The 21,829-nt window shown below is 39.5% G+C and overlaps 1 protein-coding gene across 4 annotated transcripts in view; it reads left to right on the forward strand.

The window, feature by feature from the left end:
* The window catches only part of LOC134348574 (lysosomal cholesterol signaling protein-like), a 112,618-nt gene that overhangs the window by 44,511 nt on the left and 46,278 nt on the right, over positions 1-21,829 (forward strand). For all 4 annotated transcript variants that reach the window (XM_063052146.1, XM_063052147.1, XM_063052149.1 and 1 more), the window contains exon 5: positions 10,163-10,318. In XM_063052146.1, coding sequence (XP_062908216.1) covers positions 10,163-10,318 — 156 coding nt within the window. The remainder of the gene's footprint in view (positions 1-10,162; positions 10,319-21,829) is intronic.

Here is a 21,829-nt window from a genome sequence, read left to right on the forward strand (position 1 = left end):
AAGGTTGGTAGCAGTGGATGGGAGATCCCCTGAGCGGATAAAGTCGGTGATGGTGTGGGAGACAATGGCCTGGTGCTCCTTAGTGGGGTCACGATAGAGGGGTAAATAAGAGGAGGTATCTGCGAGTTGTTGCTGTGCCTTGGCAAGGTAGGGGTGAGTACGCCAGACTACAACAGCACCCCCCTTATCGGCGGGTTTAATAATAAGGTTAGGATTAGTGCGGAGGGAGTGGAGAGCACAGCGTTCGGAAGGAGTGAGGTTGGAATGGGAACAAGGTGCGGTGAAGTCGAGATGGTTGATGTCCCGTCAGCAGTTAGCAATAAAGAGATCCAGAGCAGGGTGTCCATGAAGAAGAGGAGGGTTGAAGACGGGAGAAGGGGTCATCGGTGGGGTGGAAGAGTCCTTGCCGAAGAAGTAAGCTCAGAGACGGAGACGGCGGAAGAAGAGTTCTGCATCATGGTGAACACGGAACTCACTGAGCTGTGGGCGAAGGGGGACAAAGGTGGGGCCCTTACTGAGGACAGAGCATTCTGCCTCAGGTTGGAGGAACAACACCTTATATTCTGTCTGGGTAACCTCCAACCTGATGGCATGAACATTGACTTCTCTAACTTCCGCTAATGCCCCACCTCCCCTCGTACCCCAACCGTTATTTATTTTTATACACACTTTCTTTCTCTCACTCCCCTTTTTCTCCCTCTGTCCCGCTGACTATACCCCTTGCCCATCCTCTGGGTCCCCCCCCTCCCCCGTCTCTCTCCCTGGGCCTCCTGTCCCATGATCCTCTCATATCCCGGTTGCCAATCACCTGTCCAGCTCTTAGCTCCATCCTTCCCTCTCCTGTCTTCTCCTATCATTTTGGATCTCCCCCTCCCCCTCCCACTTTCAAATCTCTTACTAGCTCTTCCTTCAGTTAGTCCTGACGAAGGGTCTCGGCCTGAAACGTCGACTGTACCTCTTCCTGGAGATGCTGCCTGGCCTGCTGCGTTCACCAGCAACTTTGATGTGTGTTGCTTATCCAAATTATATTAGGTTTCATTTTGATTTAAGTTAATTTCAAAATTGACCTTTGCACCAGGTTCAAACATGTTATCCAATAAAAGTGAATTAATATCTTCTGCAGCTTAGGACGATTACTCCTATGTCTTGTGTCATTGTAAGGAATGATTCGAATTGCAGGTCTCCATAGATTGGGAAATGCTTTGTTACAGTTCTTACAGTTTAAAATCTTACAGTCCTTGCAATTCTTATAGTTTAAAAAAAATCTGTGATGGAAGTGGAACGCATTCAGTTTGAATTGTTGTTTTTTCTCTTGAGTGTTGTCTTCCCTTTCTGCATCTGTTTCTGACAAAGCTGAGGTCCCATTTCTTCAAAATGAGCAATCAAAGTGAGAGACCAGAATCAGAATCAGGTCTAGCATGTGCCGGGAAATTTGTTAACTTAGCAGCAGTTGTTCAGTGCAATCGGTGAAAGTATAAAATAATAATAAATAAGAGAAGACATTGTGTACAGAAACCTGCCAACTAATGAGCCAAAGCTGAGTGAAAAACATTGACTAGTGGATTGCAGGGCAAAACTACAATGCTCTGAAATTGTAGAGGAAGGAAGTGCTGGGTAAATTAAAGATTTATCACGGTGTTGAGATCCCTTCAGTATGTGTGAATCCGATAGGCCTTTATTCCATGAATTCCCAGAACTGTTGAACCAAATGACCAGGATGGTAATATGATTACTTTTTGTTGAAGTATTAAGAGCCACATTGGAGCTAATCATTAATAGGAAATAAAATGCAGTGGGTTCCAGTTAATTGGTCCATTGTTTAATTGGGGCGGCCACTCTTTGTCCTCAAAGAACAAAAACTAAATGTGAAAATAGCTGCCATTCCCTTTGTTTATTTGAGACACTATGCCATTTAACTGGGACAGGAGACTGTTGCCAAACAGTTTCTAACTAGCATCAATCATGTGAACTTGTGTGGACGTTAGAAACTACACCGTTCTTAGAGTAAAGAGTTTTTAATTAACGTAATTTGCATGTGTTTGTGTTCAAAAATCAGTGATTTTGGTCACTGATGGCGAGAAGTGAGCAGTAAGACAATTCAGAATTGGTTTGCTCGCTGTGGTTTCAAGCATTCAGGCTTGGAGTGGCCGGGTGTGAAAATGAAACAATTTCACTGCTTCAACAAGTTCAGAACTCCGAAGAATTTGCAGGTATCGACAATCATTTTGAATACTATAATGAAAATGAAGATTTGGAGGATGCAATTATGGAAAGCATTGTATGAAGTCAGTCTATTATCTGCACTAGGTGTCTGTGCTAATTGTATCGTTTAAAAGAACACAGAAGTGTGTTGGTTGCCAATCGTATCTGTGCATGGGAGTTATATAGTGGAAAAGCTAGTGCACTGGGATAGTTTCACTCTCTTGACCTCGGAAGTCTGGGTTCAGTGGCACGTGTAGTCATCACAAACTAGGGTCTTCCTTGGTTGCGGTGGATGACCATGACCTCTTCTGTGCCTTGTTGTGCTCATCGCACTCCAAGTAGTTTTGCAGAACCGCCTTCTTGGCCGTTGGATCCATCTGCCCAGTCAGCAGGAGCTAACCTCACATGTGAGGATGCGAATGTCCCTGCTTTGCCTGGGTATGAGGTCTGCCGGCTACCCTCACCTGGTGTGGCGGCTGTCGCAATAGCTGGGATTCCCTTTGTGCTCGGAGCCACGGGTGAGAGCTGAGTGTCTGGTGGGGACCAAAGGTGAGTCAGCTGCCCCAGAATGGACACAACAAGTCCCTTCACCAGAGCTGCTACCCCACTCTGGACACTCCATACACATCAGCCTATACCAGAAAAATTCCTCCGTTGATAACTATAATACACAGTTTTATAGTACTGTAGTCGTATTGGTAGTGTTCCAATTAGTCCTGTATTTGAACGGTACTTTGTTTTAATACCTTTTTAAACTATTTCCATGAAACTTCGGCTAATTGGGACAGCCACTTAATTGCATCAAAAAATATTGGTCCCATTGCGCCCCAATTACTGGAATCCACTGTATAACTATTTTGCTAACCAAGTTCAGTATCTCTCCAGTAACAGTTAACTTACATTCTTCTCCTCAATGTAAATATATCATCTGCTTCCTGACTTGAAATGCTCGTTCAGCTGGATAAGCGAATTAATGTAAGCTGCATTCTTTAATATAAAGCTAATTTGGGCAAGACAACTCTTTTTTTCCATTAGTCATTCGGCCACCCTGCGACAGCAGTGAGCAGAAAAACCGTATGTCCTAGCTTTGTTTGAGCTGTGCACTCCCTGGTTTGCTAATATGACGATACAGAACAATTTGTAAGTGGATTGTGGCATAGAGGCAGGGCCTTCATCCCACTATGTCTATATCTATACTTTTCCTATTTTCCATCAGTCAAACTGCAACCTTCTATGCCACCACCTTAAGTGCTGCAAGAGTATTTGTCTCCGACATTCTCTCAGGCAGTGCCTTTCAGATTGCAACTACCTTCTGAGCAGAGAGAAAATATCTTACTCAAATCTCCAAGCCCTTACCTAAGACCATGCCCTCTGGTTATAGATGATACCTTTGCTAAGTGCAATATGTTCTCACTGACTACCCGATCTATGACCCTCATAATTTTGTATACTTCTGTCAGGTTTTCCTTTATTTTATTAACTCAAGAAAATCGAAACTAGCCTATCTGGTCTCTCCTTGTAGTTAAAATGCTCCTTCCCTGTCAACATCATTGTGAATTTCTTGGGACCCTCTCCTAGGCAATTAAATCTTTCCGATAGTATGGAGACTAGAGCTGTTCTGTCTTGTAACTCCAAAACGTAAAACTAATTGAAAGGAAAACATGGGAGCCGAGGATAACTCGTGTACGCTTAGTTTCACTTTAGTGAGGCACCCACAGATGACGTGGTGGTGTAATAATGTATGCTATTCGTGTACTTCTTACATATAGCCCATAGTGAATTATGTAATTAAATAATGGTTAATCAAACAATATATTTACAATATTACTGAAATATTAAATACACTACACTCTTTCCTGCTTAGCTATGAACTCCAACTCAATATAGAATGCATCTCAACTCACATACATATGTAGCATACTGCTATCTAGTCATTTTAATGCACAGTGTATGTAAATATATGCGCACACACACACACACACACACACACACACACACACACACACACACACACACAGTGGAGGATTACTTTCTCTTATGCGATAACATTTTCCTTGACGGTGGGCCTCTCTTCTTGGCAGATGAGACTTAATACAGTCTCAGGTTCTGGGGCCTCCTCCGTGCTGGTTGTAGGAGTTGAGTCTGAGACTGCAGGAAGTGGTTTTGATAGCCGTGGACACCTCTCTATTGACCTCTATTGACGCTGCTCTTCTTGTCTGATCGATGTGTTGTCTTCAGATGACATCAGATGCAATCTCCATCCGGAGGAGAGCGGTCCAGTTCTGTCCTTAATCTTTCCACGTACCCACTGTTGATCACCTCTGTAGTCCCTCGCCGGGACTGCTTGTCCAGGAGTGAAACATTGAACCTCCTTGTTTGAGGAGCGGTTAATTTGCCTCAGCTGTTTGTGCTGCACACTCACAATGTGCAAGGGCGGAATTGCTGAGCTTCTGGTTCAGTGCAGTGTGTTCTGCAGCATGTTTTTAGACTCTGGACAAACCTTTCCACAGCCATTTGTAGCTGGGTGGTACGGTGCAGGTGTAAGATGTCTTATTCCATTCATTTTCAGGAATGACTGTAACCGTTCTGCAATGAACTGTGGTCCATTGTCACTGACTAAGTGTTCTGGAACAGCAGTCCTTGAGAAGAGACTTCTCAACACATCAACAGTGAGCGAGACTATAGTGGAGAACAATTCTGCCCCTTTAAAGCTGCATCCCCTACTACCAAGAAATTTGCGCCCATGAATGGTCTGGCACAATGCACATGAATTCTCCGCCAGGGTAATGCAGACCATTCCCGGAGATGGAGAGGCACTGCTCTTGGCATCTTCTGGATGTGTTGGCATCCCAAGCAGTGCTTGGCAAGCTGCTCGATCTGCTGATCTATCCTAGGGCACGAGGCAAATCTTTCAGCCAATGCTTTCATTTTGACCATGCCTGGATGACTGGCATGTAGCTCCTCCAACACTTCAGCTCGCAGTTAATTGGTGGAAATGTACGTAATTCACAACCACTGACATTGAGTTAGGGTTTCACTGTAAGAAGCTGGTTTGCTGAAGTGATGTAACTTCATAAATTTTTTACAGCTCTTTGTGTTCAGTGTTTGGAATATTTTATTAGCAAAAGCCTACATTAGTGACCCCAATGCTCTAGGATGATTCCAGAGTTATTGAACAAGTTGGCCAACACGGTCACTTTGAAACTGCTGGAGTTTTTGGAGCACAATGCCATTGCTTGGTTCATACAAGCCAAGGCCTAGTTTGTGCTGCGAGAAATCACTGCTGACAACACCGAATATTTCTTTCTGGAAGTGTCACTCAACAACTCCACGGCTGCGAGAGTGGTGAGTCTACTAGAATACCCGCCTGAACATGATAAATACTGATCGCTGAAAACTCATCTTTTACAGACTTCCGGACTTTCAAAGTCTGAGCGTATCAAACAGTTGCTGTCCATGCCTGGCCAGAGCTACTGGACCACATGCTGTCTGTCCTGGGAAATCACCATCCTTATTTTATGTTTCAAGAACTCTTAATGCAGCAAACGCCTGATCAAGTTCACTTAGCCCTTGCTGAGCACTGTTGGGAGCTTGCTAAAATGGCTGATAGTCTAAACTCAGCTAGGCAGTGGTGCATAATTCCTCCTCCTTTCTCAACCTCAATAACCCAGGCCAGCAAGGACCTGCACGGCTGCAAAACAGATGATGCCAGGCCTGTGTTTTTACCACACTCACTTTGTACGAATGCCTTGCAGCTTCGACAGTGACAACGTATCGGGACATCGGAGGTCTGTGGACACTGGGTCGTCTGCTGTTCATTATGGACACCCTTTCAGGGTGATGCTTCCTGTGTGACATAGGTACTCAAGTGAGGGTGCTGTCAGCAACGCCTATTGATGAGAAGGACACGACAGATGATGCTCTGCTTCGGTGGTGATGTTACACATGGGATTTCATCCTGGCTAAAGTGGCTAGGCCTCTACTCAGTGTGCTCAAGAACTGTTAGTCGATCTTAAGAACTGCTGGGTTGTGGATGTCAAGGGCTTTAGGTTGTTACCCTGCTTCTCCAGTAAGTTCCCCACAATGACTCTGTCAAATGCATGCACCACCGCATGTGAACTTACTCAGCTGCTGGGCAAATTCCCAAACCTCACCAAGCCCACGTTTTCCACTACAGTCACAAGACAAGGGGTTGAGCACCACATTTCTACAGCAGGCCTGCCAGTGCGTGCCTGAGAGTGTAAACTGGACCCAGAGAAGCTGACAACTACAAAGGCTGAGTTGGCCAACGTGGAATGACTTGGCATTGTATGCCGGTCAAATAGCCGCTGCGTTTCAGCCCTCCATAAATCTGATGGTGGTTGTCACCCATGTGGTGATTACCAACATCTTTTCGAGGCCAACATCCCCTATCGTTACCTGGTCACAGACGTCCAAGTCCTTTTGGCACGTTTAGCCAGAAAGTTAATTTTTTCCAGGTAACTGTGTGCTCGGGAGACATTCCCAAAACAGCTGTGATAACCCCGTTTGATCTCTCTGAGTTCCCGTTTGATCTCTCTGAGTTTCTGCGCATGCTGCTTGGGCTAAAAAATGCAGCAGAGACTTTTCAACGGCTGATGGGCTCTGTATTAAAAGACTTAGATTTTTTTTGTTTACCTGGTTGACATACTTGTCGCCAGTGCATCCAAATCTGAACACGTATCTCAGCTCCGCTCACCTTTTGAGCACTTAAGCCAACATGGGTTGATTATTAACCTTGCTAAGTGTCAGTTTGGGTTGTCAACCATTGACCTTCTTGGCCATCTTATCCCCACAGAAGGTGTGAAACCCCTCCCATCAAAAGTAGCCGCTATTTTGGATTTCCCACCACCCCGCAGTACTAAATAGCTGCAAGAGTTTTTAAGGCATGGTGAATTTCTGTCACTGCTTCATTCCGTGAGCTGCTGAACTTGTGCTACCCCTGTAAATCTGCTTAAAGATAATGCCCCTAATCGCATGCTTGTCTGGTCAGCAGACACGACCAGGGCATTTGATGATACCACAGAGGTTCTTTCCGAAGTGACCCTCCTAGTGCACACTCCCCAACGCAGCCATAGCTCTACTGATGCTTCAGACTTTGTTTTGGAATGGGGAAAAAAGACTTTTATCATAGAAAAGGGGGGGAAACCTGAATATATTTCAGTAGATTGCCTTAAACCTGCCCACAGAGATTCAGAGGATTCCACTACCGTGCCTCTGGCATCGCAGCATGACAATGAATGTGTCAAGCCAGAGGCACCTGCAGTTCCTCCACCCATGGAACACAGGACTCCAGCCAGGCGGCTCGTCCGAGCTCCGGACAGGGTCACAATGCCAATTTTAATGAATTCTGGGTGGGGAGAGGGGGTGCGGGGACTGTGTAGGGTAACGTAGTTGTTGGAAGTGTACATGATTCACAATCACTGACACCGAGTTGGGATTTCAGTTGAAGAGCCTGGTCTGGGGTGGTGATGCAATTATGTAAATTTTTTACTGCACTTTGTGTTCAGAGTTTGGAGTACACTAAGTGGGTGGTTATGTCCTTGCTTAAACATAAAACACCTCCACTGTTTTTGTTAGAGAAAACCTACAATATGTTTGTATTTTCCAATGCCATCCTTGAACACTGCTGTGTTATCATCTCGAACCTTTGTTAATTTGTTTTCAGTTAACTCTTTTGCAGCTGATGTGGCATGCAAATGGTGGATCGATCTACAATAAAGTCGTAGCTGTTTCAGCCAATGCTGGCCCTCCTGTTTTTGCCATGTACAAACCCAATGGTGATACACCATGGTGTGATGTAGCCCAACACAAGGTTCTGGGCCATCGTAGCCCAGAGGCTGGATATGAATTTGGTCCTGCAGTCAGAGAACATATCAGATGATTGTTGTATTTCACTGTTACAAATGTCATTCCCACAGGAGTTCTATTTTCTCCATTATTTGTTCTGAGTTGGATACCTGCAGGCTTCAGTTCAGTATCTTTGAAATGCTGTTCAATCTCATTTTGTGGAATGACCGAAACAGCTAAGCCAGTGTTAAATCTAATTTAATTAATTTGCGGTTCACTTCTGTTGCCTATTGTTAGTTTCCACATTGTAAATCTCAAGGTTACCCAGTACAGTGTCACTCTCATCATTATCAGATTTTTTATCAACAGCATGCAGATCACTGCTCTTCCTGAAACTGCAACTTGACTTTTTATCTTCGTCTCTTCCTCGTGCAGTCCATTTATTCTTGTCTGCCCGACATGCTCTTTGTATGTGTCCTACTTTGTTGAATTTTCTGCAAGTTTCTCTTTTAAACCTCCATTGGTCTGGTGTACGTGAGCCCCTGCCACAACGGTGACACGATTTCTTTGGCCAGGCAGGTTTCTGTTCAGACATTGCAGTTTTTGTGCACGTCACTTTTATTCCTGACTGCAACTCAGTTGTGTCTCTAGCTGCTGTTTCCATTGATACAACAGTTTCAACTGCTCTTTCAAGTGTGGGATGTGCTTCGGTTAGGAGCCATTTTTGAATGCTTTCTTGTAAGATTCCACAAGCTAAACAATCTCTCAGTGCATCATTAAGCCCATCACTGAACTGGGAATGCTCAGACAATTTCTTCAATTCAGCCATGTATGCTGAAATGGACTCACTCCCCTTCCTTTCAACAATGGTTTTGGTTCTAAATGTTCCTGCAGTATGTTCTCAATATCAGCAAAGCTCATTTCATCTGGTTTGGTTGGAGCAGTCAAACATCTAAGCAAACTATATGCTTTTCCACCAATTGTACTCAGCAAACTGGCACTCATTTTTAATTGGCTATTTCATTTGCTCCCATATAGCCAGCCATTTCTGCTTTTTTAAAGTTTATTATTTTCATCCAGCATTCACTGTTAATGAACCCGTGAATTTTGTCTGTTTTCTGTTTTTTTTTTCTTGAACTTGAACGTCTCTGCCACTCCTAGCAGGAAAACAATCCACTTGCTGTGCTTCAACAGGTAGGTAGTTGGCTTGGGTTTGTTTTAAAACTTAGTGAGGTACTTATATATGGCATGGTGGCATAATGACATATGCCAGTCACATACTTCTTACATATAACCCGTAATGAATTATGTAAAGAAAGAATGCAATATTACCCAAATATTACTGAAATGGTAAATACACTACAAGAGCACCTAACAGTCTTCCAGCTATGATCTACCTAATGTATGATATAATTGTGCATATGAAAGTTTTACCTTTGAATTCTGTGTCCTGGCTAATGAATATAGGCATCTTGATTGCCTTATCTCCCTGTGCCTTTCCTTTGTTCCTCCATAGTTCCTGGTGTCCTACCATTCACTGTGTATACCCTACCCAGTTTGTTCTTCTCAATATGCATACCTCATATTTTTAAGGACTCAGTTCCCATCACAAAAAACAATACTCAACCATTATTATCCTCTGAATTCTGTCAACAGGCCCGTTTCTGACCCATTTTGCTCGATTGCCCTGGATCTCATGGACCAGTCTCCCACTGAATGCTTTGTCAAAGGCTTTACTGAGTCCATGCCAGTTATATTAATCACACTATCCTTAATAGAAACTTGGTTACCTCTGAAAAATTCAGTCAAATGTGTGGAGCAGGTTTCCTCTGGAATATGTTATGCTATCTTTTATACAGAGTCTTCTTTCTGAAGGATTCTCTGATGGCCAGCCTTGGGTTCATAGTGATCATTTTTAATGCTTGTTCCTACAGATAAGTTACATCATTTAAAATGATATTCCTTTTGGTTTCACTTCTAGACTTGCTAGAAGAAATTTCTTAAATATTTTTAAATGGAAGTACCATCTTTGTGTATGAGAATAAACATGCAGTGAAGAAACTCCTACTTATCTAACTGTGACAGTGAAATAGCATGCAGTATTCTGCTTTGATTTTAATATTCTAAAAATAAATGCAATTTATCTTTGTAGGTGACTCCAGGGATGGTGATAAATACATTAGTGTCTGCTCCCATCATGTATGTTTCGGCTTGGCTTTTGACAGTTCCATCCATGCAAACAGAAGTTTTGCGGTCTGCAATTCAGGATGTCAGCTTTGACCTGAGTATAGTCACCCTATTTTTTCTGGTTGGTATCATTTAAAAACCTTTATATCATTTTGATTCAGGCATGACTTTCCACCATTGCTAAGGAAATGTTGCATCTCTATGTCATCTTTTGAAAAGGTGATGCTTGTTTATGATATAGATGATGCATATTTCGAGTCACAAGTTATCATGAAACTTAAATTGATGCTATGTTTTCATATTGAAATCTCAATAATTCATAAATACTAACCTTTCCAATTAATGTCTCTTCCATATGCTGCAACATCTCTGGGTTACTGTAAACAGTTGAGTGCTCACCCCCAAATTCTGCCAATATCCAGGATTCAAATAACTGTTGGTACATCCCATATTTGCCAAGCATGTGCCTCCAACTGAAGCATTAGACATGTACTTATAATTAATATATATAAATTTTATAATTAATAACATTAATATATTAGCTATATATTAATTTCTTGCATATGTTCAGCTTTAAAGTACTCAAATAGTCAGGAAAGAAAAAAAGACATGGCTGAAAAAAACAGATTTTGTTTCCTTCTCCAAAGCACCAGTAACGTTCTCAGAATCCAATTTAATAAACGATTTTAACCAATATGTTCACTGCATATCAATAGCACAATAAATTATCCTGCAAAACTATAGGAGTAATCACGTCAACAAAATTACATCTGGGGGACTTCTGGTAGAACTCATGGAGTGAAGTCGTGTTCTTGACTCGCTCCATTACCTCTAAGTTTTTTTTCTTATGATCAGCTATATTTTAACTAACCATTAAGGCATCGACTTTTACAATACTTTGAAACAAATTGGGCTCTTCGATAATTGGATGTTTTTAAGGTCTGCTATGTCTAAGAATGGGAAAGACGGCAAACCTCCGGTTAGACCGAAAGGTACCGATCTTCCTCCGACTGAACCACCGGTGACTTTGAAAGCTATATCGGATCTAATTCAAAGGGAAATCTCAACCTCTATTACGGAACTGATTCGTTCGGAAATTTCAATTAATTTCCAGAAAATTGCCGATTCAATCGATAAAATACAATTATCTATTACGGAACATCAGTCGGCTATATCTAATCTTCAAAAATCCATGCAACAAAATGAACTCAAGATGGGGAAAATTGAAGAAACAATTACTATAATGAAGAAAAAACTTGACTTTCTGACCTTTAAAAACTCTGACTTAGAATCCGGAATGCGACGGCAGAATCTTCGGATGATTGGTGTTCGTGAAGCTGTGGAATCTGACAACCCTATGAAGTTTTTTTCTCAACTTTTAAAAGATGCATTTCCTACTGTATTTCCTGACCAACCACCGTTATTGGATCGGGCTCACAGAGTTCCATCATACTCGTCTAAGTCAGATAAACCTTGACATGTCATCTTACGTTTTCATTACTTTCAAGACAAGGAGAAACTGTTTCGATTCGTTCGATCTAAAGGTTACATTGATTTTTCGGATCTTAATTTCCGATTCGTGGAGGATTTCAGTAAACCAATTCGGGATCAACGGGTTCGTTACAGATCTGTGATGTCGGAACTCTACAAGATGGATTTAAAACCAGCGCTGCTTTACCCAGCACGTCTAAGGATCCGTACGTTGGATGGAGCCTCCGTTTTTTTGAATCTCCATCGGATGCCCAGAGTTATCTGGATCAATTTTCACCTTCAACATCTTAATCGTAATTTTTAACTATCTCCGTTTGATTGGAGGTTGTGAATCTGTCGGCCTTAATTTTTTTTTGCCTTATATGGGCAGAAAAGTTTATTTTTGATTAATTAATATGGCTGCTAAACTTTCTTTCTATCTGCGTCATTCCTTTCTTTTTCCCAGGGGATTTTGGGTGGTTATTTCCTCAACATCATTCTACGTATTTCCTTTGAGGCCTTAAATTTTGTAGTTTTTAAATCTACTTTTTTTGTAGGCTTTTATAACTAGTTTATGTTAATAATTTCATTTCTTTTTTTTGTTTATTCATAGGGTCTGGGGTTTGTTGCGGTTTTTTTATATTTTCTGGCTTTTTCTCTGTTATATTAAGTGTTTGTTTTAATTGATTTACTTTTTTTATTCTTTTACTGTTTTATAATTTGCTGATCTTTTTTATATTTACACTTTTTTTTAGTGAGCGTCTATCGGAAGTCATGGGGGTAGTTTTAGTGCTTGCTTCTTTCCGGCTGGTCTGTTTTAGATTTAGCCTTGGGGTCATGGGGTGGGGGTGGTGGTGGGAGAGGCTTCACATTTTAGTTTTTTTCTTCTTGGGCTATTTACACTATTGAAGTATTGGTTGCGTTCTCCTTCCCAGTATCTTTTGCCTTTCCGGGTTCGTGGGCCGAGCCTATCGTCAATCCTCCCTTTTGTGGGTTGACTTTAGGGTTTATGGAGTCTATTATTAATTTTGTCTCCTGGAATACTAATGGTCTTAACCATCCTATTAAAAGGAAAAAAGTTTTTAAAGTGTTCCGGAGACTTAAAGCACAAATTCTATTTTTACAAGAGACCCATGTGTGGAGGGGGGACAGACTACGTTTTTTTAAATTCTGGAAGGAAAAACAGTTTCATTCGAGCTCTAACGCTAAGATTCGAGGCGTCTCTATTTTTATAGACTCCTCAGTTACTTTTATACAACATGATATTATCTCTGATCCGAATGGTAGATTTCTACTTGTTAGTGGTTTACTATTTAATAAAAAGGTAGTTTTGGTTAATGTTTATGCTCCCAATATGGACTGTCCGGAATTTTATAAATCATTATTCAATCAGTTCCCAAATTTGAATGAGTTTTCATTGATCTGGGGTGGAGATCTTAATACCTGTTTATCTCCAGCTTTGGACCGTTCGGCTCCTCTACGGACCTTACCTAATAAATCTGCAACTTTGATTAATTCATTCCTCTCTGATTCTGGGTTGACGGATAATTGGCGTTTTTTGCATCCTCAGGAAAAAGATTTTTCTTTTTTTTCACATGTTCACCATTCTTATTCAAGAATTGATTATTTCTTTATTGACTCTCGTCTTATTTCTTCAGTGATTAAATGTGATTATGACTCTATAACCATTTCGGATCATGCTCCACTTAAGCTTTCTATTAAAATTCAGGCCAATACACAAAATAATAGACAATGGCGTTTTAATTCGCTGTTGCTTCAGGACTCGGATTTTGTTAACTTTATGAATGAACAGATTGATCTTTTTTTTACAATCAACTATACAGAGGATATTTCTGTGAACATTCTTTGGGATACTTTTAAAGCTTATATTCGTGCTCAGATTATCTCGTATTCTGCTGCTTTGAGGAAGAAGCTGAAGCAGGAGGAGTTGGTAATTGTGGACAAGATTAAGGAAATTGATAAGAAATATGTTATAGCTCCCTCTGAGGAGTTATATAAACAAAGAAGTGAACTTCAAATAGAACACAGTTTATTACTTTCGTCCTCGATTGTAAACCAATTAAAGAAAACAAGAAGTGAATTTTATGTACACAGTGATAAAATTGGCAAACTGTTGGCTAACCAATTGAAATCTAATTATACTAAGTCTCAAATTAATCAGATTTATAATCAAAATGATCGACTGATACTTGATCATGCGGGGATTAATCAAACTTTTTTTGATTTTTATTCTTCCTTATATCAATCAGAGTCCTCTCGAGACTCTAAATATATGAATGATTTTTTCGATAACCTAGAATTCCCTGAGATTTCACGGGATATGTCTTCTATGCTAGATACTCCCATTACCACTGATGAGATTAAGAACGTTATTTCTTCTATGAACCTGGGGAAAGCTCCTGGCCCTGATGGGTTTACCGCAGAATTTTATAAATGCTTTGCATCTTCATTAATCCCGTGGTTCTGTAGGGTTTTCGAGGCTTCATTAAAACTGGGTAAACTTCCCGAATCTTTCAATAGAGGGTCAATCTCTCTAATATTAAAGAAGGATAAAGATCCTGCTCAATGTGCATCTTATAGACCAATATCTTTATTAAATGTTGATTCTAAAATTTTTTCTAAATTATTAGCAAACAGATTAGAAAAAGTACTTCCTTTTATTATTTCGGAAGACCAAATGGGTTTTATTAAAGGTTGTTACTCTTTCTATAACATACGTACACTGTTAAATATTGTTTATACCCCCTCACAAAATGTTCCTGAGTGTGTTATCTCTTTAGATGCTGAGAAAGCTTTTGATAGAGTAGAATGGCCTTACTTATTTAAGGTGCTTGAAATGTTTAACTTTAGCTCGAAATTTATATCCTGGATTAAACTGTTATATCATTCTCCTGTAGCCTCGGTCCGTACTAACTCTTTAAGCTCACCTTTTTTCCCTCTTTTTCGAGGTACTCGACAAGGCTGTCCTCTTAGTCCTTTATTATTTGATATTGCATTAGAACCTCTTGCAATTGCCATTCGAGAATCTCCAAATATTACTGGGATAAATCAGGGCTTAAAGTCCCATAAAATATCACTCTATGCTGATGACTTACTTTTATATATTTCTAATCCTCAAAAATCCATCCCTGCTGTTTTAGATTTATTAGCACAATTTAGTCTTTTTTCAGGTTATAAATTAAATCTTAGTAAGAGTGAACTTTTCCCGATTAATAAACAACTTCCCTTATATCACAACTTTCCGTTTAAATTGATTAATAATTATTTTTCATATCTTGGGATTAAAATTACTTGTAAACACAAAGATTTATTTAAGATTAATTTTTTACCCTTAATTGACCATATTACTCAACTTTCATCTAAATGGTTTCCATTATATTTAACTTTGATTGGTCATATTAATGCAGTTAAGATGTTTTTTCTGCCAAAATTTTTATATATATTTCAGGCATTACCGATTTTTGTTCCAAAATCTTTTTTTGATAAAGTTGACTCAAAACTTTCTTCATTTATTTGGCAAAATAAAAACCCGAGATTGGGTAAAATACATTTACAGAAAGCTAAGAGAGATGGAGGTTTAGCATTACCTAACTTTATATTCTATTATTGGGCAATTAATATTTGACATATGAAATTTTGGTTACTTGACCAGGATATACTATCCATTCCTAAATGGGTAGTATTGGAATTACAATCTGCTCGGGGCTATACACTTGGCTCTATTTTAGGTTCCTCTCTTCCTTTTGATTTGAAACGCCTCAAACAGGTCTCTAACTGGATAGTTAAATATACCTTACGTATTTGGTTTCAATTCAGAAAATTTTTTGATCTTAACCAATTTGGGCTAGTGATTCCTATTTTAGGTAACATTTTTTCCTCCCTCTTTCACGGATCGTGCTTTTCAAATTTGGAAGACTAAAGGTATTTCACGGTTTTTGGATTTATTTTTAGATGGTTCCCTTATGTCTTTTGAACAATTATCTAATAAATATAATTTATCAAGAATACATTTTTTTAGATATCTACAAGTTAGAAATTTCCTAAGTACTATACTTTCTTCCTTTCCAATGCTTCCTCCTACATATATCTTAGATACTATAATTAACCTTAATCCATGTCAGAAAGGTGCATCAGCTATGATTTATAATATTATTATGAAACTTAGGAAAGCTCCATTTCATAAGATTAGGGTAGATTGGGAACAGGAATTGGGCTCTATCGTTTCTGTGGATGACTGGGGGCAGATTTTACAATTAGTCAATACTTCCTCTATCTGTGCTAAACATTCCCTAATTCAATTTAAAGTTGTTCTTAGAGCACATATGTCCAAAGATAAATTAGCTCGTTTTTATTCTCATATTAATCCTTTTTGTGATAGATGTCCGGGGCAGATAGCCTCTTTAACTCATATGTTTTGGTCTTGTCCTACTCTGGAAACTTTTTGGAGAGACATTTTTAATATTATCTCAAAGGTATTGAATATAGATATCTCTCCTCACCCTATTACTGCTATCTTTGGATTACCTAAAATTTCCAGTAATCTTTCTCCTTCAGCCCGTAGAATGATTGCATTTCTTACTTTAATAGCGAAAAGATGTATCTTACAACATTGGAAAGAGCTTAATGCTCCATCTACCTTTTTTTGGTTTTCTCAGACGATATTATGCTTGAATTTGGAGAAAATTAGAAGCAATCTTTATGATTCCTCACTTAAATTTGAACAGACCTGGAGATCTTTTATTCAATATTTTCATTTAATGTAATTTTTTTTCTTCCCCTTTTTCCTCCATATTTATATTCCCTTCTTGTTTTTTTCTACTGTTTTTAATGGAGGTCGGGTTTGAGGACGTGATTTTAAGTCTTTTAACTCTACTTGTTTCCAAGTTAGCCCATTGCTTTGCTTTGCTTTTAGTTTAGTTGCACGGTGGGTTTTTTTTGGGGTTTTTTTTCCTTTTTCTATTGATGTGTATATATATATATATATATATATAAATTAGTATACTATTATGTTACCTTATTATTTTATGTTTAAATTACATTGTTTGTATCATTTCTTTTCTGTTTTAATATCTCCTGTAATTTTATTATATTCTAACAGTGTATTAGTGCCTATATGGCTTACCTTTTGTATACTTATTCAATAAAAAGATTTAAAAAGAAAAGAAAGAAAATTACATCCATGTGCGCAGTAGCTTCACTGCAATTTTGTATTACAAATTCCTGCGTTCAGATTAAAGTTGAAATTTTCTCTGTGTGCACCCTGCTGTAATTGTACTTTCCTGCCATTATAACTGCCATCATCTTGCCATTAGCAGAAGCTACAATTACCACGTCAACTCGATGTTGGCTACTTCTGTTGTGACTGTAGCTATAGAAGTATACTGCGTAACCTTTAAAAATAGTAGCTGAATTAATTATCTGCACCCTTGTTCAATTACTTGTATTTCTTTTGCAGATTAATTGCCTAGCTGTCTGTAGATATGTCTGTGTCGTATCATATTTATTGTTGTATTATATCAAATTGCATTTATATCAAATATAATAAGGATTGTTTTTCATTGGTCTCAAAGTGAAATCAAGACATTTCAAAGTGTAGTTATTACCATTTTTAAATGGTGGGGTTATCTGCTCATTGGACCCAGCTCCTCTTGATGAGTTGACTTGAATGAACAGCCACAACTATGTAGGTTGATGGATTTTATTATGCTGATTTGCAAATGGAATGCAACGTCTTCCAATTGGTTCCATTTGGCAAACTACCCATTTCCTTGCTTGCACTTGCCTACAGCAACCTGATTTCTGAAACAATAGGCTCTTGATTGTTGTAGCCCTTCCCATTGATAATAGCAGGCCACAGCCCTAGAAATTCTATCGCTAAGAAGCTAAACTGCGCCCTTGGACAAACGGGCTGCCAGAACTGTCAGAAGGATTTCGTTTAACAATGGGTATCTGTGACTTTTACGAACATCCAAAAATAATCAACAGCTATTAATGAGCTATGTTTAGAGAAATATTTCTTAAAGTAAATTTTAAAACATTTAAACAGAATAGTTAAATATATTTAAGCTAAATCAATTAATTCACAAAACATAAATAACCTGAAACACTTACTTTCCAAATTCATTCATTTCGACTGAAGTCAGGTTTAATCTGCTACAAGTGCAGTGGGCAGATTTTCCAGCATAACCTTGGGTTGTCATTCTGGTCTTTTGAGTTGTCATTCTGGTCATCACTGATACTGTTTTTTTAAGTTATGTTTCAATATTTAGAGCAGAATAAGCAACCTGGAGTAGTTGCTTCTGATTTCAGTGAGGCTAAATGTTCTTTCTGCCAGATCTGAAACTGTTGATCTTTGTGGTGCTTAAGCATCTGGTACAAAGTTTCAATTTGCAATACGCACTGTGTGGCTCGTACTAACACTCTAGCGCTTCATTTTCCATATCTGAATACAGATTAAGCACCCTTTCTCCAAAATGCTTGAGGCTAGGTTTCAGATTTTTTCGGATTTTAGAATATTTGCATCTACCTGATGAGATAGTTTGGGGCGATGCGGCCCAAATCTGAACGCGAAATCCATTTGCATTACATATCTAACTTGTACAGTATCCTGAAGATGGCTTGGTAAAATATTTTTAATAATTTTGTGCATGAAACAATAATGTGCACATTGAAGCATCAGAAAGATAGGCTATCACCACCTCAGCTGCCCAGGTGGACAGTCAGTAGCTGTTTGGCATCGCTGTCATTCTGGACTCTGAATTTATGTGCTACCAGTGAGCAGTCTGTATCTTACACTTGTTCATCACACGTATGTACTGATGCAGCCTTTTAGCATAGTAGATTTTCATCAGCAATGATCTTGTCACACTCATCAATGAAGTTCTCTGCCGCGTTGTGCTCAGCAGATGCTTATCACCGCAAATGTTTAAAAATGTACTGCCGTGCCTTTTCTTTACCTTCTGTTATCAGTTTGTTGAATATTCACAATTACCTACAATTTTCAGGCTACATTCACACTAGACCGGATAATTTTAAAAACGCTGGTTTCACGTAAAAATGATAGGCGTCCACACCAGGCGTTGTTGAAAATATCTCCGTCCGCATTAAAATGGGTATTTGGGCGGTTCTCCTCCTACTGGGCATGCTCAGGACACATCTACGGAATTCATCTGCTTCGACGAGTACGCCCAACTCCGACAGTTTGGACCAAGCAACAGGTGATGGCTGTGACATGTTTGGTGTAGAATCTCGCCGTGAAAGACTTGGTGCGCGTTTGTCCAGTTACAGACTAGAAAAACTTAAAAGGAAATTGCCAAACGACGGACAGCTGTTGGCTCTCGCGCAGGAGGACCTAAAACTGAAAAAAACAAATAGTGGAGCGTATGGAGGCAACCAACAGGGAGTTCACGGACAGTATGACCCGGCTGACGACGAACATTGAAAAACTGACTAACTCTGTTGCAGAGGGATTTGCAATGATGAGGCATATGATGGCTCCCCCCCACCCCACCGTACTTTTCACGCCACGATACCAGCCTCATAGCCACTACAATAGCTACACATATGGACACATAGACCCCCAGGTGGCCCCACCAACATTTTCCCCACTCCCACAGAGGGGTCACCTTGGAAACATTTCCTTCAGCCATAGTCTTCACCGATGAAAGGGACAACAGCAATAAGGCTTGTTATTGGGCAAAAGTGAAATTTGCTGTTACCTCATTTGTTTGCCTTTACTTTTGCCATGTCTTTCTGTATTATTTTGTTGTATTTAACATGTGCAATAAAACGAGTTACTGGGCAAAAGTGATTTTATTTTTACCTGAGTAAAAGTGAAACTTACAATTTTCTTTTTTTGGCCTTAACATTTTCACGTCTATGCGAAACATAAGCTACTACTTAAAAATGACATTTTGGAAGTAGTGACAATTGCATCTATTGAATGTTTGTACAAGCAATACATTAATAAAGCACCTTGTTAAATGTATAAAACATGTCTGCATCAGTGTTGTCTTGTATTTCCATACAATGTTACATTAGGCTGTTACACACCTATTGTCAGAGAAGTGCTTGCATAAATAGGTAAACCACCTCCATACAAGCAAGAACAGAAAACAGGGCAAAGTGAGTATACTTATTTATTCAGTATTCAGTGAGTGATGAGTCAAAGTATTTGGTGAATACATTTCTAACTCTTCTGGCTTCAGTCTCATTGCCATCTGTTCTGAAATTGTTAGGTTGTGTGGAGGGTTGAAATTAACGTAGACACACATGAAGCCGTCTGCCATTGTTGTTGTGGTGTTGGAGGTTGTGTTCAAGAAAACAATGAGATACCGCGCTGCCGCCACCATCTGTTCCGGCACGTCATGACAGCGTTTTTAAAAAGAGCTGGTTACCCCGTACACACGACACCAGCCATTAGGTGTTTTCAGATTAAATCACTCTGGAGAGCGTTTTTGAAAAGCTCCGTTTTCGGGGGAGGAAAACGCCGTTTCAGTGTGGACGGAAGGTCAGAACGAAGAGAAAAGGCTTTGGTTACGGATTTACCCGGTCTAGTGTGGACGTAGCCTCAGTACGTTCTGCTAGATCTTTGCTTGTTTCGTGGTTAGCACATTGTTAAGCAGCATATCTTCTCTCCGATGCTAACAAATTCGTTCATTCAATACAGGATTGAGATCTTCATTTTACACTTTATGCAGTGGTTTTCTATTGTTCATTAATTTCTGTTCATTCCATATGTGAGGTCATCTCTCAGAATTGTCCGTGGTCCGCAGAGACTTGCACATCGCCTGGGAACCTTCCCAGTGCCTTGTGGAGTTTTCCATTTGTGACATCATGTCAGTGCTCCAAAATTTTTGGATTTTGGAGATTTTAAACTTCTGGATTTTTGGATGAGGAGTGCTCAACCTGTATAATCCAGATAGTTTCTGAGGGCTTTGAGCATTTGACTTTGTGATGTAAAATTGCTAAAATCCATTCAAAGTTGCCTACATTTAAGTCTTAATCAAAAGGCAACACCTCCAAAAATTACAGAGCCATATTTCTCTCCTGCTGTAGAGTACTAAGGGGATTATGATATAAACTCACAAAGTTCTGATTTTAAGATGAGTGTTTCATTGATCCGAGTGCTTAAATCTGGATTTTAGCAATATACTACATTTATACTTCAATTCTCTTCACTTTGGATAATTGGCATAATTAGTTATCACATCATAAAGAGCTCAAGTTACACAATGACCTCTAAACTCTCTTCAAAATAAACTATAATGGTGTTTGTAATTAAACATTAACCAACCTCAAAGAGCAAAAAAAAAATGAGTGATCTAATGTAACATAGTTATTATCTACTGTATGCAATCTATGTTTAGGACATCCCAAAGTGTTACAGTTGATTTAACTATTACAGATACAAACAATATGTCCAAAATATAATTGTTTTAGATCAATGAAATGTGAGTTCTTAAATATCTCAACCAATCATCTGAAGCAGCATTAGGGTGCCATTGTTTTAAAAAGTTAGTAAAAACAAGAAAATGAGTAGGTGTTGACTGAATAAGCAGGCTAGTGATCCAGAAGGCAGAACTAACAATCCCATAATGGAATTTAAAAGTAGTAACACCTTTGTAATGGTGATTACAAAGCCAATACTATGAAAATACATCTGATCCATTCATGTTTTTAACCAGTCTGGTCTAATCATGACTCTGGGGTATCTCTTAAATTCTTAGCAGAAACGGAATCAGATTTGTTGTCCCTTTCTTATATGGAATGAAATTTGTTGTTTTGTGACAAATTACAAAATAATTAATTAGTACAAAAACAAAAGGAATACTGAAGTCATGTTGCTCGGTTCATGGGCCATTCAGAAATAGGATGATAGAGGGGAAGAAGCTATTCATGAATCGTTGAGTGTGTGTATTCAGGATCCCCTACCTTCTCCCTGATGGTTTTAACAAGAAGAGGGCATATCCCACATGGTGTGGGTTCCAAATGATGGATGCTGCCTTCTGGCACCACTTCTTGATGTCCTCATTGATGAGGACAGTGGTGCCAGTGATGAAGCTAGTTGAGTCTATAACCCTCTGCAGCCTCTTGCGATCCTGTGCACTGGAGGTTCCGTACCAGGTTGTGATGTAGCCAG

This window comes from Mobula hypostoma, chromosome 6 (assembly GCF_963921235.1).
Source record: "Mobula hypostoma chromosome 6, sMobHyp1.1, whole genome shotgun sequence".
Lineage (NCBI taxonomy): Eukaryota > Metazoa > Chordata > Chondrichthyes > Myliobatiformes > Myliobatidae > Mobula > Mobula hypostoma.